The sequence below is a fragment of the Gigantopelta aegis genome, chromosome 13, assembly GCF_016097555.1.
Source record: "Gigantopelta aegis isolate Gae_Host chromosome 13, Gae_host_genome, whole genome shotgun sequence".
Taxonomy (NCBI): domain Eukaryota; kingdom Metazoa; phylum Mollusca; class Gastropoda; order Neomphalida; family Peltospiridae; genus Gigantopelta; species Gigantopelta aegis.
Genome location: NC_054711.1, coordinates 6,484,163 through 6,502,326, shown reverse-complemented (window position 1 = coordinate 6,502,326; position 18,164 = coordinate 6,484,163). Strand labels below are relative to the sequence as shown.

General features: G+C 37.5%; 1 protein-coding gene across 1 annotated transcript in view; it reads right to left on the bottom strand.

Moving 5' to 3' along the window:
• LOC121387647 (low-density lipoprotein receptor-related protein 2-like) overlaps positions 1-18,164 on the bottom strand; it is a 181,602-nt gene that overhangs the window by 33,701 nt on the left and 129,737 nt on the right. The window contains exons 53-59 of the mRNA XM_041518825.1: positions 16,077-16,334; positions 15,130-15,252; positions 14,611-14,733; positions 14,000-14,125; positions 12,852-12,983; positions 11,341-11,599; positions 9,959-10,087 (exon numbers count right to left, since the gene is read on the bottom strand). Of these exons, the coding sequence (XP_041374759.1) occupies positions 9,959-10,087; positions 11,341-11,599; positions 12,852-12,983; positions 14,000-14,125; positions 14,611-14,733; positions 15,130-15,252; positions 16,077-16,334 (1,150 nt within the window). The remainder of the gene's footprint in view (positions 1-9,958; positions 10,088-11,340; positions 11,600-12,851; positions 12,984-13,999; positions 14,126-14,610; positions 14,734-15,129; positions 15,253-16,076; positions 16,335-18,164) is intronic.

The following is an 18,164-nucleotide window of genomic DNA, read 5'->3' as shown; positions in this document are numbered from 1 at the left end:
GGAAGGAAGGAAGGAAACGTTTTAATTAACAACGCACTCAAAACATTTTGTTTACGGTTCTATGGTGTCAGACATATGGTTAAGGACCACACAGATAGAGAGAGGAAACCCGCTGTCGCCACTTCATGGGCTACTCTTTTCGATTAGCAGCAAGGGATCTTTTATTAGCATTATCCCACAGACAGGATAGTACATACCACGGCCTTTGTTACACCAGTTGTGGAGCACTGGATGGAACGATACGTCAGAGTAGAGCTATTGGTCCAGAATATACACTCAGTACTGAAACTATACGTCAGAGTAGAGCTATTGGTCCAGAATATACACTCAGTACTGAAACTATACGTCAGAGTAGAGCTACTGGTCCAGAATATACACTCAGTACTGAAACTATACGTCAGAGAATATACACTCAGTACTGAAACTATACGTCAGAGTAGAGCTAGAGCTGCTGGTCCAGAATATACACTCAGTACTGAAACTATACGTCAGAGTAGAGCTACTGGTCCAGAATATACACTCAGTACTGAAACTATACGTCAGAGTAGAGCTACTGGTCCAGAATATACACTCAGTACTGAAACTATACGTCAGAGTAGAGCTATTGGTCCAGAATATACACTCAGTACTGAAACTATACGTCAGAGTAGAGCTATTGGTCCAGAATATACACTCAGTACTGAAACTATACGTCAGAGTAGAGCTAGTAGAGCTATTGGTCCAGAATATACACTCAGTACTGAAACTATACGTCAGAGTAGAGCTACTGGTCCAGAATATACACTCAGTACTGAAACTATACGTCAGAGTAGAGCTATTGGTCCAGAATATACACTCAGTACTGAAACTATACGTCAGAGTAGAGCTATTGGTCCAGAATATACACTCAGTACTGAAACTATACGTCAGAGTAGAGCTATTGGTCCAGAATATACACTCAGTACTGAAACTATACGTCAGAGTAGAGCTATTGGTCCAGAATATACACTCAGTACTGAAACTATACGTCAGAGTAGAGCTATTGGTCCAGAATATACACTCAGTACTGAAACTATACGTCAGAGTAGAGCTATTGGTCCAGAATATACACTCAGTACTGAAACTATACGTCAGAGTAGAGCTATTGGTCCAGAATATACACTCAGTACTGAAACTATACGTCAGAGTAGAGCTATTGGTCCAGAATATACACTCAGTACTGAAACTATACGTCAGAGTAGAGCTATTGGTCCAGAATATACACTCAGTACTGAAACTATACGTCAGAGTAGAGCTATTGGTCCAGAATATACACTCAGTACTGAAACTATACGTCAGAGTAGAGCTACTGGTCCAGAATATACACTCAGTACTGAAACTATACGTCAGAGTAGAGCTATTGGTCCAGAATATACACTCAGTACTGAAACTATACGTCAGAGTAGAGCTATTGGTCCAGAATATACACTCAGTACTGAAACTATACGTCAGAGTAGAGCTATTCGTCCAGAATATACACTCAGTACTGAAACTATACGTCAGAGTAGAGCTATTGGTCCAGAATATACACTCAGTACTGAAACTATACGTCAGAGTAGAGCTACTGGTCCAGAATATACACTCAGTACTGAAACTATACGTCAGAGTAGAGCTATTGGTCCAGAATATACACTCAGTACTGAAACTATACGTCAGAGTAGAGCTATTGGTCCAGAATATACACTCAGTACTGAAACTATACGTCAGAGTAGAGCTATTGGTCCAGAATATACACTCAGTACTGAAACTATACGTCAGAGTAGAGCTATTGGTCCAGAATATACACTCAGTACTGAAACTATACGTCAGAGTAGAGCTATTGGTCCAGAATATACACTCAGTACTGAAACTATACGTCAGAGTAGAGCTAGCTTGGTCCAGAATATACACTCAGTACTGAAACTATACGTCAGAGTAGAGCTATTGGTCCAGAATATACACTCAGTACTGAAACTATACGTCAGAGTAGAGCTATTGGTCCAGAATATACACTCAGTACTGAAACTATACGTCAGAGTAGAGCTATTGGTCCAGAATATACACTCAGTACTGAAACTATACGTCAGAGTAGAGCTATTGGTCCAGAATATACACTCAGTACTGAAACTATACGTCAGAGTAGAGCTATTGGTCCAGAATATACACTCAGTACTGAAACTATACGTCAGAGTAGAGCTATTGGTCCAGAATATACACTCAGTACTGAAACTATACGTCAGAGTAGAGCTATTGGTCCAGAATATACACTCAGTACTGAAACTATACGTCAGAGTAGAGCTATTGGTCCAGAATATACACTCAGTACTGAAACTATACGTCAGAGTAGAGCTATTGGTCCAGAATATACACTCAGTACTGAAACTATACGTCAGAGTAGAGCTATTGGTCCAGAATATACACTCAGTACTGAAACTATACGTCAGTGTGGAGCTACTGGTCCAGAATATACACTCAGTACTGAAACTATACGTCAGAGTAGAGCTACTGGTCCAGAATATACACTCAGTACTGAACCTATACGTCAGAGAATATACACTCAGTACTGAAACTATACGTCAGAGTAGAGCTACTGGTCCAGAATATACACTCAGTACTGAAACTATACGTCAGAGTAGAGCTATTGGTCCAGAATATACACTCAGTACTGAAACTATACGTCAGAGTAGAGCTATTGGTCCAGAATATACACTCAGTACTGAAACTATACGTCAGAGTAGAGCTATTGGTCCAGAATATACACTCAGTACTGAAACTATACGTCAGAGTAGAGCTGCTGGTCCAGAATATACACTCAGTACTGAAACTATACGTCAGAGTAGAGCTACTGGTCCAGAATATACACTCAGTACTGAAACTATACGTCAGAGTAGAGCTATTGGTCCAGAATATACACTCAGTACTGAAACTATACGTCAGAGTAGAGCTGCTGGTCCAGAATATACACTCAGTACTGAAACTATACGTCAGAGTAGAGCTATTGGTCCAGAATATACACTCAGTACTGAAACTATACGTCAGAGTAGAGCTATTGGTCCAGAATATACACTCAGTACTGAAACTATACGTCAGAGTAGAGCTGAAACTATACGTCACAGAATATACACTCAGTACTGAAACTATACGTCAGAGTAGAGCTATTGGTCCAGAATATACACTCAGTACTGAAACTATACGTCAGAGTAGAGCTATTCGTCCAGAATATACACTCAGTACTGAAACTATACGTCAGAGTAGAGCTGCTAGTCCAGAATATACACTCAGTACTGAAACTATACGTCAGAGTAGAGCTATTCGTCCAGAATATACACTCAGTACTGAAACTATACGTCAGAGTAGAGCTACTGGTCCAGAATATACACTCAGTACTGAAACTATACGTCAGAGTAGAGCTGCTGGTCCAGAATATACACTCAGTACTGAAACTATACGTCAGAGTAGAGCTACTGGTCCAGAATATACACTCAGTACTGAAACTATACGTCAGAGTAGAGCTATTCGTCCAGAATATACACTCAGTACTGAAACTATACGTCAGAGTAGAGCTGCTAGTCCAGAATATACACTCAGTACTGAAACTATACGTCAGAGTAGAGCTATTCGGTCCAGAATATACACTCAGTACTGAAACTATACGTCAGAGTAGAGCTATTGGTCCAGAATATACACTCAGTACTGAAACTATACGTCAGAGTAGAGCTATTCGTCCAGAATATACACTCAGTACTGAAACTATACGTCAGAGTAGAGCTATTGGTCCAGAATATACACTCAGTACTGAAACTATACGTCAGAGTAGAGCTATTCGTCCAGAATATACACTCAGTACTGAAACTATACGTCAGAGTAGAGCTATTGGTCCAGAATATACACTCAGTACTGAAACTATACGTCAGAGTAGAGCTATTGGTCCAGAATATACACTCAGTACTGAAACTATACGTCAGAGTAGAGCTACTGGTCCAGAATATACACTCAGTACTGAAACTATACGTCAGAGTAGAGCTATTCGTCCAGAATATACACTCAGTACTGAAACTATACGTCAGAGTAGAGCTATTGGTCCAGAATATACACTCAGTACTGAAACTATACGTCAGAGTAGAGCTAGAGCTATTGGTCCAGAATATACACTCAGTACTGAAACTATACGTCAGAGTAGAGCTATTGGTCCAGAATATACACTCAGTACTGAAACTATACGTCAGAGTAGAGCTACTGGTCCAGAATATACACTCAGTACTGAAACTATACGTCAGAGTAGAGCTATACGTCGTCCAGAATATACACTCAGTACTGAAACTATACGTCAGAGTAGAGCTACTGGTCCAGAATATACACTCAGTACTGAAACTATACGTCAGAGTAGAGCTATTGGTCCAGAATATACACTCAGTACTGAAACTATACGTCAGAGTAGAGCTATTGGTCCAGAATATACACTCAGTACTGAAACTATACGTCAGAGTAGAGCGTCAGAGTAGAGCTATTGGTCCAGAATATACACTCAGTACTGAAACTATACGTCAGAGTAGAGCTATTCGTCCAGAATATACACTCAGTACTGAACACTCAGTACTGAAACTATACGTCAGAGTAGAGCTATTCGTCCAGAATATACACTCAGTACTGAAACTATACGTCAGAGTAGAGCTATTGGTCCAGAATATACACTCAGTACTGAAACTATACGTCAGAGTAGAGCTATTGGTCCAGAATATACACTCAGTACTGAAACTATACGTCAGAGTAGAGCTATTGGTCCAGAATATACACTCAGTACTGAAACTATACGTCAGAGTAGAGCTATTCAGTCCAGAATATACACTCAGTACTGAAACTATACGTCAGAGTAGAGCTATTCGTCCAGAATATACACTCAGTACTGAAACTATACGTCAGAGTAGAGCTATTGGTCCAGAATATACACTCAGTACTGAAACTATACGTCAGAGTAGAGCTATTCGTCCAGAATATACACTCAGTACTGAAACTATACGTCAGAGTAGAGCTATTGGTCCAGAATATACACTCAGTACTGAAACTATACGTCAGAGTAGAGCTATTCGTCCAGAATATACACTCAGTACTGAAACTATACGTCAGAGTAGAGCTATTCGTCCAGAATATACACAGTACTGAAACAGTCAGAGTAGAGCTACTGAAACTATACTGTCAGAGTAGAGCTATTCGTCCAGAATATACACTCAGTACTGAAACTATACGTCAGAGTAGAGCTATTGGTCCAGAATATACACTCAGTACTGAAACTATACGTCAGAGTAGAGCTATACGTCAGAGTAGAGCGTCCAGAATATACACTCAGTACTGAAACTATACGTCAGAGTAGAGCTATTCGTCCAGAATATACACTCAGTACTGAAACTATACGTCAGAGTAGAGCTATTGGTCCAGAATATACACTCAGTACTGAAACTATACGTCAGAGTAGAGCTACTGGTCCAGAATATACACTCAGTACTGAAACTATACGTCAGAGTAGAGCTATTCGTCCAGAATATACACTCAGTACTGAAACTATACGTCAGAGTAGAGCTACTGGTCCAGAATATACACTCAGTACTGAAACTATACGTCAGAGTAGAGCTGCTAGTCCAGAATATACACTCAGTACTGAAACTATACGTCAGAGTAGAGCTATTCGTCCAGAATATACACTCAGTACTGAAACTATACGTCAGAGTAGAGCTGCTGGTCCAGAATATACACTCAGTACTGAAACTATACGTCAGAGTAGAGCTGCTAGTCCAGAATATACACTCAGTACTGAAACTATACGTCAGAGAATATACACTCAGTACTGAAACTATCCAGAGAGATATCCAGAATATACACTCAGTACTGAAACTATACGTCAGAGTAGAGCTATTCGTCCAGAATATACACTCAGTACTGAAACTATACGTCAGAGTAGAGCTACTGGTCCAGAATATACACTCAGTACTGAACCTATACGTCAGAGAATATACACTCAGTACTGAAACTATACGTCAGAGTAGAGCTACTGGTCCAGAATATACACTCAGTACTGAAACTATACGTCAGAGTAGAGCTATTGGTCCAGAATATACACTCAGTACTGAAACTATACGTCAGAGTAGAGCTATTGGTCCAGAATATACACTCAGTACTGAAACTATACGTCAGAGTAGAGCTATTCGTCCAGAATATACACTCAGTACTGAAACTATACGTCAGAGTAGAGCTATTCGTCCAGAATATACACTCAGTACTGAAACTATACGTCAGAGTAGAGCTATTGGTCCAGAATATACACTCAGTACTGAAACTATACGTCAGAGTAGAGCTCTGGTCCAGAATATACACTCAGTACTGAAACTATACGTCAGAGTAGAGCTATTCGTCCAGAATATACACTCAGTACTGAAACTATACGTCAGAGTAGAGCTATGGTCCAGAATATACACTCAGTACTGAAACTATACGTCAGAGTAGAGCTATTTCCAGAATATACACTCAGTACTGAAACTATACGTCAGAGTGCTTATGCATATTTATTCGTGAGCGTTCAGAAAAAAAGGGAAGTGATGTCAGAGTTGTTAACTGTTTATATGGAGTAAGGGCCTTACGATCTTTTCAGTCCAGCAGTGCCGTACTGCGCGGCCTTTGGGTGTTAAAATAAACAGTTTAAACGATCGGGATTGTCTTTTTACGGTTTTCCAAAGCATTGTATCCGAAGAAAGACGCATGTATTTTATCGCAAAACAAAAGATTGGACACCAACACCGCATAGTACTTTGGTGTCAGCCTATTTTAGTATTTACAGCCCGGAGCCCGAACGTTACCTAGAGACAAAAACAGTACTCGGTTGCGAATGCCGAGGTGTACATTGTACATATCTGGCACAAAGATACACCTCAGCATGATGTATTTATATATGTTAAAACAAAAATGTCGATTTAAAAAAAAAAAAAAGAAAGAGATTTTTCATGTTAGGTCTGCATAACAAAATCTGTATTCACCGTCCGAAGAAGTAAACGTCAATAATTAATTAAATATGGCATATACAAACATAGGATTTGGCATGAGGATACATCTCAGAACGATGTATTTAAATATGTTTGAAAAAAAAAAACGTCCCTCATCGCCTGAAGCCCCAAAGTAACACGAAGTTCAATACAAAATAAACCACTACTGTCGGTGTCGAAATAACTATTATGTTTCATCCACAGGCTGACTTGAGAATCGTAGTGTTGTTTTAGTTAATTGGTCCTTTCTTTCCGTGGCCTGCACATGTGATTCCTGATTGGCAGGTGTATGTTGCAGGGTATCGACCAGGTAAGTGTTTACCACTGTCTAGACATACATACAAAATACTTGCCAGTTTTTTAAGATCACAGGGTATTGTGGCGTAACCTGTCGCGACTATAGTACAATGTTAATGGACATTATCAGCTGCCCTGCCTAATTACTATAAATAATGCTGTAAAACCTTTGATTAAGTAGACTTTTCCATCTAAAATTACAAAACTGACCAATTACGTAGTACCAAAGAAAAGAAAATTATCACATGGGTATCGTGAGTGGTCGTTTTTACTCTAACGCCCCTACCAATAGGCCTAATAATATGCTGCTTTTTTTTAAAGAGAGAAAAATACTATAACCCCATTTCGTTCTATTGATGCAAATTGAAATATATTTAGTTAAAAAGTTGATTATACTCTCAAGTCATTTATGTTGTTTTACAAGTCAGGTTAATGAAAATGAAGCGCCTTGTAAATTAGAGCATTTGTTTACACTGTGCATACAGATTTCATTATGTACAGCCCGAACATGAAAAATGCGATATTTTCTAAAAAAAAATTAAAAAAATGTTTGTCCTACATTTATATTTTTTACATATTTAAATACATCTTATCGAGGTGTATCTTTATGCTAAATATGAACAGTATACACCCCGGCATTAGCATCCGAGTTTTGGTTTTGTCTCCGGGTTACTTTCGGGCTCCGGGCTGTAAATTGGTCGACCGGTCTGGTCTGGCACCATCGATTTCTCCACCCTCCGACTCGCTATCCGTTTTTTCTTCAGTATCACTGTTGTAAGTAAATGTGTGTCTTTCTTCATTTACTAACAGCTCAAATTGATACGGCAAAACGTTTTGCGAACGAACACTCATTGTTTTGGTAAGCTGTGCAAGTCTTAGATTCTTTATGAGTGGTACGGACTAATGCTTTCAGATCAACCGACGCGTCTCTGACGTCATGAACCTTGTGATTGCCCTGCTCATTAAAGATCGGCAATTTCCGCTAAGAGCTCATATCTGGGGTTCTTTTATGGAGATATTTTAAGTAATTATTTTTTTGGAATTGTTTTTTTTAGGTGATTCAATTTATAATTAATTGTACATGGTTGGTGCCAAATATAGGTTACGTGACATGTTTCCTTTAATTAACTTGGGGATGGATGGCCATGTTTCAAAACCCCTGAAACCTTACTGGTATAGGGGCATGTAAAAACCCCTGAAACCTTACTGGTATTGGGCATGTAAAAACCCCTGAAACCTTACTGGTATTGGGGCATGTAAAAACCCCTGAAACCTTACTGGTATTGGGGCATGTAAAAACCCCTGAAACCGTACTGGTATAGGGGCATGTAAAAAACCCTGAAACCTTACTGGTATTGGGGCATGTAAAAACCCCTGAAACCTTACTGGTATTGGGGCATGTAAAAAACCCTGAAACCTTACTGGTATTGGGGCATGTAAAACCCCTGAAACCTTACTGGTATTGGGGCATGTAAAAAACCCTGAAACCTTACTGGTATAGGGGCATGTGAAAAAAGGGGCCCCTGAAACCTTACTGGTATTGGGGCATGTAAAAACCCCTGAAACCTTACTGGTATTGGGGCATGTAAAAAACCCTGAAACCTTACTGGTATTGGGGCATGTAAAAACCCCTGAAACCTTACTGGTATAGGGGCATGTAAAAACCCCTGAAACCTTACTGGTATTGGGGCATGTAAAAACCCCTGAAACCTTACTGGTATATTGGGGGTAAAAAACCCTGAAACCTTACTGGTATTGGGGCATGTAAAAACCCCTGAAACCTTACTGGTATAGGGGCATGTAAAAACCCCTGAAACCTTACTGGTATTGGGGCATGTAAAAACCCCTGAAACCTTACTGGTATTGGGGCATGTAAAAAACCCTGAAACCTTACTGGTATTGGGGCATGTAAAAACCCCTGAAACCTTACTGGTATAGGGGCATGTAAAAAACCCTGAAACCTTACTGGTATTGGGGCATGTAAAACCCCCTGAAACCTTACTGGTATTGGGGCATGTAAAAAACCCTGAAACCTTACTGGTATAGGGGCATGTAAAAACTCCTGAAACCTTACTGGTATAGGGGGGCATGTATAGGGGCATGTAAAAACCCCTGAAACCTTACTGGTATAGGGGCATGTAAAAACCCCTGAAACCTTACTGGTATTGGGGCATGTAAAAACCCCTGAAACCTTACTGGTATTGGGGCATGTAAAAACCCCTGAAACCTTACTGGTATTGGGGCATGTGAAAAATTGGGGCCCCTGAAACCTTACTGGTATTGGGGCATGTAAAAAACCCTGAAACCTTACTGGTATTGGGGCATGTAAAAAACCCTGAAACCTTACTGGTATTGGGGCATGTAAAAACCCCTGAAACCTTACTGGTATAGGGGCATGTAAAAACCCCTGAAACCTTACTGGTATTGGGGCATGTAAAAAACCCTGATAAACACCCATATCAAGCAGGTGCAGTGGTCATTAATCAGAAACATGACATGGCACACTTTAACTAAATGATCTTCTATTAAATAGTCTTCTTTTCTTTTTTATGCATACTGGCAGGTCGTGCCCTATTCATTCATTAGTTATTTGATATTTTCTATACACGAATATCCTAAACAAAATTTTCACTCACCCATCATATGGATCAACAATCAGAGCTCTCGGTTTCTGCAACCCTTTATCCAGTATAGTGCGACGGTTTGTTCCGTTCAGCTCCGAGACATATATCGAAGTCTTCTGTCCGTCCACCCAATACATCTTCCTACAAGGAAAGGAAAGGAATATTTTGTTCAGGTGATCTCATCAAAATGTAAAATACTGCTATGTGATGCTTGGTTGAGACAAAAGAAGAAACCCACTTTCATCATACAGGAAACTCCTACTAACCAAGCATTCTGACAGTACAGTTAAAGCGATACATGTCCCCTACTGGGCTCCACAAATGTTCACATTTTCTACGTTCAAGGGCCATAACTCTTGTCAAAAATGGGTAAATCGCCATGAAAGTCAAACTTGATCTGTTAATGTACATAGTAAAGCTATATACACAATTTCATCTCAATATCTTGAGACACTGTAAAACAAAAAGTCAGGAAAACTATATGTGGTTCAGACAGACAGACAGACAGACACAGACAGACAGAGAGACAGACAGACAGACACAGACAGAAAAACAGACACAGACAGAGAGACAGACAGACACAGACAGAGAGACAGAGAGACAGACAGACGGACACAGACAGACAGAGAGACAGACAGACAGACAGACAGACAGACACAGACAGACAGAAAGTACGGAGATGAAATATATAGACAGTGTTTCTGCCAGAAAGAAGTTTAGAGTTAGGGTTAAGAAAATCATATACAGTAATGATGAGAGTAATTAATTTTGTCAAAAAGTTAACTTAAACAAATAAATGTTGGATATGTCACCATACCCATTTGGCAGAAACCCTGATAGACCTCTCTGGTTGGACCAGTAGGTGACTAACAAGCAGACTTATTTCAGTCAGGCACCATGACCAAGATAACTAACACACAAAAACAAAACAAAAACAGAGCTTGCTATATCACATTATACATATAGGATTTAAGCTGGATGCCAAACACTAATAGCAATGACATAAATTCACCTAATTCAACTTTAAATCTTATTTGACAATTTGGCAAACGACAGTTTAAATCCTGATACATATCTGTATATGTGACCATTAAACATTTTAAACAAGAAAATGTATTTAATAAGTTTAGTAATTTTAGTTATATGGCGTCAGACATATGGTTAAGGACCACACAGATACTGAGAGAGGAAACCCACTGTCACCACTTCATGGGCTACTTTTTCCAATTAACAGCAAGGGATCTTTTATATGCACCATCCCATAGACAGGATGTCACATACCATAGCCTTTGTTACACCAGTTGTGGAGCAATATCTTACAAAGGCAGCAACATGCCAATCTCTTTAAGCCATGACGACTACACAATAAAAAGATATTCTCAAAATGCTCTCACCGTCCAATCCAGTCAATGGCGATACCCTCAGCACTCGGTACGTTGTGTCGTACGACAGTCTCACGTCCGGTTCCGTTGAGGAACATTCTGTAGATCTGGTGCTGTTTGACGTCCGAGAAATACAGATGCTGCTCCTTGTAGTCAAAGTCCAGCGCCACAATGTTCTGGTAACCCTGGGTGATCCGGCGGTAGTTATCTCCCTCTATAGACAGCTCTCTAATGTAGTAACGGTTAGCAAAGATCAACCATGGGGTAATGTCTGAAAAGCAAAACGAATGATGATGGTTTTTGGTAGCAAAATGCATAGACAGGACAGTACTGATCATGATCGCATTTGAGGTACTGTAAAATACTTTATTTTCACGTGGAATTTATTTTCGCGTTTTTCGCTTTTGAATAAAATTCGTGAAAATAAATTCCACGCGAAATTAAAGGCTGACAAAAATTGGACATTAAAATAAAAGTAGTCTTGTTCAATCAGATCTGAGACCTTGTTAGTTTTCGCTGTAACAATGCGACACTTAAAACTTTATACCAAGAAGAGATATCAAAGTAAAGACAATATATGTTATGATAATAAACAATAATAAACAGAGTTTTGCATGGTTTTATTTTATAAGTGCTGGCGATGAAAGCAATACACGTGTTTAAAAAATGGAAGTAAACATCACAGTTTGTTAAAATGTGGAAGTGAAAACAAATCCGGGTTGGGCTTGTATGATATAGCGATACCATACTCGTAGTTCATATTGGGCTTTCACACTAAAGGTTTTATTTGCCTGTTAGTCAATCATAAATCGTACTGAATGAGTATTTTGACAGTAATAAATAATGTGCACTATTATTGCGCCTTCCAATTCCGTTTTGTTTTCGGGTTCAGTTTTTATAACAAGTTTGAGGATTACGAAAAAGGGCACAGGGTAGCCTAAACACCTTGCATAAGCTTCCTGTATTTTGTAAACAATAACCATCAGAACTGGTACTTAACTATTTTTTTTATTGGGGGAGGGATGGGAATTCACAAAAATAAATGCTCGCGAACTTATTAATTTTCATTAAATCACGAAAATTTTATTCCGCAAAAAATAAAGTATTTTACAATATAATCGATGCATGGGCCCTGATTGAGCCACAAAATAGCTGGTTAATTTTATGATACATCACACGTCTGACGAGCACTCTACCACTCAACTACAACACACCCCAAATGAATGGATGTGAGTGAATGAATGAATGAATGAATGAATGAAACAACAAATGAATAAAAAGAATGAGTGATTGAATTGAACAATGAGTGAATGAATTAAACAATGAATGAAACAATGAATGAGTGATTGAATAAATGAAGAGTGAATGAATGAATGAATGAAGAAATGAATGAAGAAATGAATGAACGAACAAATGAACAAACAAACAAATGGTTGGATATTTAACAACATCTCAGCACAAAGGAAAATTTGCCACTAAGTGTCGAGGAATAGAACTTTAAAAGTGACAATATCTTGACTCACTGTCAGTCTTCTTGCAGGTCCTGCCATCCAGCATCTTGTGGTAGCCGTCGGCACACTTACATATGTAGCTGCCGACCACGTTCTCACACAGCTGGCTGCATGTTCCCGGCTTCTCCGTACACTCGTCGATGTCTGTCGACACAACAACAGAAAATATTGTACAGAAAAACACAACAGAATTTAGATGTCATCAACCCAGTATATATACACGTTATTCCCCAATTGTCATTCTATTCTTTCAACCCATTACAACAGAGTATTCAGCTCATAACATACCAGTACCTTGGCGTAACTGTCAGTCTGAAGTCAGTTGGTAGCCATCATGAAATTAACAACCCATTATAACCCATTACTCAATGTTTGAGTTAATCTGAACACAGTGACATTACTTCAACATGACTGTCAGTCTATAGCCGTCGTGATATATACCACCCAGTATTCAACCCATTACAACCTAGTACTCAACCTATTACTCAACCCATTACAACCTAGTACTCAACCCATTACTCAACCCATCACAACCCAGTACTCAACCCATTACAACCTAGTACTTGACCCAGTACTCAACCCATTAAAACCTAGTACACAACCCACCACGACCCAGTACTCAACCCATTACAACCTAGTACTCGACCCATTACTATTACAACCTAGCTAGTACTCAACATATTACAACCTAGTCTCAACTCATTACTCAACCCATTACAACCTTGTACTCAACCCAATACTCAACCCATTACAACCTAGTACTTAACCCATTACTCAACCCATTACAACATAGTACTCAACCCATTACAACCTAGTACTCAACCCATTACAACCTAGTACTCATCACATTACAACCTAGTACCTAACCCATTACAACCTAGCTAGTACTCAATCCATTACAACCTAGTACTCAACCGATTAATTAACACATTACAGCCTAGTACTCAACCCATTACAACCTAGTACTCAACCCATTACAACCTAGTACTCAACACATTACAACCTAGTACTCAACACATTACAACCTAGTACACAACGCATTACTTAACACATTACAACCTAGTACTCAATCCATTACAACCTAGTACTCAACCCATTACTCAACACATTACAACCTAGTACTCAACCCAATACAACCCCTATGAACAGAGTGACAATACCTCGACAGGACTGTCGGTCTGACATCAGTCTATAGCCGTCATTACACTCACAGAGGAAACTCGTCAGCGTGTCGACACATTCGTGCTGACACTGGGCGATATGAGACGGGTCACACTCATTCACATCTGAAAGTAATTAGGAATTAAATTAAGGTAAAATGTAGGTAATTAAACAACATATAAATTGTTAACATCTGAAAGTAATAATTAAATTAAGGTAAAATGTAGGTCATTAAACAATATACCTAAATTGTTAAGATCTGACAGTAATAATGGATTTAAATTAAGGTAAAATGTAGATCGCATGACAACATATATAAATTGTTCACATTGGTAAGCAATTACAAAACAAGAATTCTGTTGAATTAAATGTCTCGCCTACCATAAAATAATTCAGTGCACTGTGATGAACATCGATCCATAGGTGCAACTATAAACCAAGTTTCACTGACCAAACCACTTACAGTTTGTGAGAAATTGATCTAATCGCGAAACTGATTTCTCATCAGTGGTTCCAAATGTGATGTTACTTTTAAATATGAAGTTAACCTTTATCGCAAAAGTTGATGTCGTCCCTGCCACTGTTGGAAAAATAATACGTAAAAACTTACTACAGTGAGCTTCGTCCGAGTTATCTGAGCAGTCCGCATTCTTGTTACAGACAAATCGGTAGGGAATACATTCTCCATTGTCACATCGGAACTCATTCCCGGGACACGTTGGGTCGGGTGTCACTGAAAACACAATCAAAACAACCAGACTGAAGTGTTTGTCATAAAGTCAAACATATTTTTGCTGCCATAATGGAGACTTTTTTAACAACAAAAATTACATGTACATATACTAAATACATGTTCTTGTTTAGAATATCAGTGTCTGTATTTCAATGTGTTTCTGGTTGTCTTAATATATATAATAGTTAAAAAAAGTACCAAAAAAAACCCATATATCAGGAGATAAAACGATATTTGAAGTTTGCATCAGTAAACAGTGTTATAGCAATAAAGGCCAGCCAATAGGCACTAATACTATTTCAAGTATGGTACATGGAAATTAATATTTAGAAAATTAGTGATACTTGAAAGTAGGTCACTCTGACCCAATTAAGTGTGCTATATAAAACTACTCACGACACATGGTTTCTTTTTCATCGGAGTTGTCCCGACAGTCGTTATCCCCATCACAGACCCATCTCTGTGGCACGCAGCGCTGGTTGTCACACGTAAACTGGCCATTTGAGCAAGACCGATAGTCTGAAAAACAAGTGAGGATAGAAATCAGAACAGGGAAAAGCTTTATTCATGGTAACACTCAAAACATGTTACTGCTCAAACTAATTTAATGTTACAGCTCAAAACATGTAATAGTACAAAACATGCTACAGTTTAAAATGGGGAGCAGCTCAAAACATGTTACAGTTCAAAACAGGGAACATTTAAAACATGTTACAGTTCAAAACAAGAAGCTCAAAACATGTTACAGTTCAAAACAAGAAACTCAAAGCATGTTACATTTCATAAAGAGTGAAATTACAAAACATGTTAATACAAAACAGGGAGAAGCTCAAATCTTGTGCCAGTTCAAAACAGGAGAGAGTCAAAACATATTACAGATCAAAAAGAGATGTTTAAAACAGGGAGAAGCTCAAAAGATATCACAGTTCAAAACACGGAGAAGCTCAATTCATGTTACAACTTCCCCCCATCAATCACACCCTTTTTTCGCCCACCACCTTTTATATTTTCCTGTTGTTCCATAACACAATTAACAGACAGTGTGAGTGTCCCCATCCCCAATAAAAAATAGTGGCTATTCCAAAATATGTTTGGTTTGTTTAACAACACCACTGGAACACATTGATTAATTTATCATCAGATATTGGATGTCAAACATTTGTTAATTCTGACTCAGAGTCATCAGAGGAAACCCGTACTGGTTGGAACGAGAAAAAACCCAATTAGTTGAATGGATCCACCAAGGTGGTTCAATCCTGCAAAGCAGGCACCTCAGGCAAGTACTCAACCAACTGAGCTAAATCTCGCCCTCGTGGCTATTGCAGTGCCAACTATAAACATACTGCAGTCATCCGGTTCATCGGAGTTATCCCCGCAGTCGTCGTCATGGTCACACTTGAAGCGCTGTGAGATGCACTGTCCGTTGGTACACCGGAACTGGCTGGGTCGGCACGACCTGGGTGGACAGTTCTGAGCCTCGTCTTCGCCACCCTGACAGTTACGAACACCGTCGCAGACCTGGCGCCGCTCCAGACATGGGTATGTGCCGGCCCGCGTGTTCGACTCACATGTGAACTTGTCCGGCGGGCATGTGGTGTTGCCTGAAATTCAGCAATAAATATAATTTATATTAGGAAATATATGTAGAATTTTGAAAATTAAAGATTAAAAAACAAAAAAGATTCAGTTTACTGGTAATTCATTTATTTGTTAACATATGTCATTATGTAATTCATTTATTTGTTAATATATGTCATTGTGTATTTCATTTATTTCTTAACATATGTCATTATGTAATTCATTTATTTGTTAATATATGTCATTGTGTATTTCATTTATTTGTTAACATATGTCATTATGTAATTCATTTATTTGTTAATATATGTATTGTGTATTTTATTTGTTTGTTAATATATGTCATTGTGTATTTTATTTGTTTGTTAACATATGTATTGTGTATTTTATTTGATTGTTAATATATGACATTGTGTATTTTATTTGTTTGTTAATGTACGACATTGTGTATTTTATTTGTTTGTTAATGTACGACATTGTGTATTTTATTTGTTTGTTAATGTATGTCATTGTGTATTTTATTTGATTGTTAATGTATGTCATTGTGTATTTTATTTGATTGTTAATGTATGACATTGTGTATTTTATTTGTTTGTTAATGTATGACATTGTGTATTTTATTTGTTTGTTAATGTATGACATTGTGTATTTTATTTGTTTGTTAATGTATGTCATTGTGTATTTTATTTGATTGTTAATGTATGTCATTGTGTATTTTATTTGATTGTTAATGTATGACATTGTGTATTTTATTTGTTTGTTAATGTATGACATTGTGTATTTTATTTGATTGTTAATGTATGTCATTGTGTATTTTATTTGATTGTTAATGTATGTCATTGTGTATTTTATTTGTTTGTTAATGTATGACATTGTGTATTTTATTTGTTTGTTAATGTATGACATTGTGTATTTTATTTGTTTGTTAATGTATGTCAATGTGTATTTTATTTGTTTGTTAATGTATGTCATTGTGTATTTTATTTGTTTGTTAATGTATGACATTGTGTCTTTTATTTGTTTGTTAATGTATGTCATTGTGTATTTTATTTGTTTGTTAATGTATGACATTGTGTATTTTATTTGTTTGTTAATGTATGTCATTGTGTATTTTATTTGTTTGTTAATGTACGTCATTGTGTATTTTATTTGTTTTTTAATGTACGTCATTGTGTATTTTATTTGTTTGTTAATGTACGACATTGTGTATTTTATTTGTTTGTTAATGTACGACATTGTGTATTTTATTTGTTTGTTAATGTACGACATTGTGTATTTTATTTGTTTGTTAATGTACGTCATTGTGTATTTTATTTGTTTGTTAATGTATGTCATTGTGTATTTTATTTGTTTGTTAATGTATGTCATTGTGTATTTTATTTGATTGTTAATGTATGACATTGTGTATTTTATTTGTTTGTTAATGTACGACATTGTGTATTTTATTTGTTTGTTAATGTACGACATTGTGTATTTTATTTGTTTGTTAATGTACGACATTGTGTATTTTATTTGTTTGTTAATGTACGACATTGTGTATTTTATTTGTTTGTTAATGTACGACATTGTGTATTTTATTTGTTTGTTAATGTATGACATTGTACAGAATAAACAAAATTAAATTATCAGTGGGACATATCATGTTGACAAAAATTCACCAATAGATAATTAAATTTATTTATTTGTTAATACTTGATTTGAACATAAATTTAGTAGGGGAATATGTAGTTTTGCTTGAAATTCAACAGATAAATTAAAATCAATTTATTTATTTATTCCTTATTACAAATTAGTAACAGAAAAAATTGAAATCCAGGGTCAGCTTTGGAAATATGTGACGGCAATCAACAGTGACA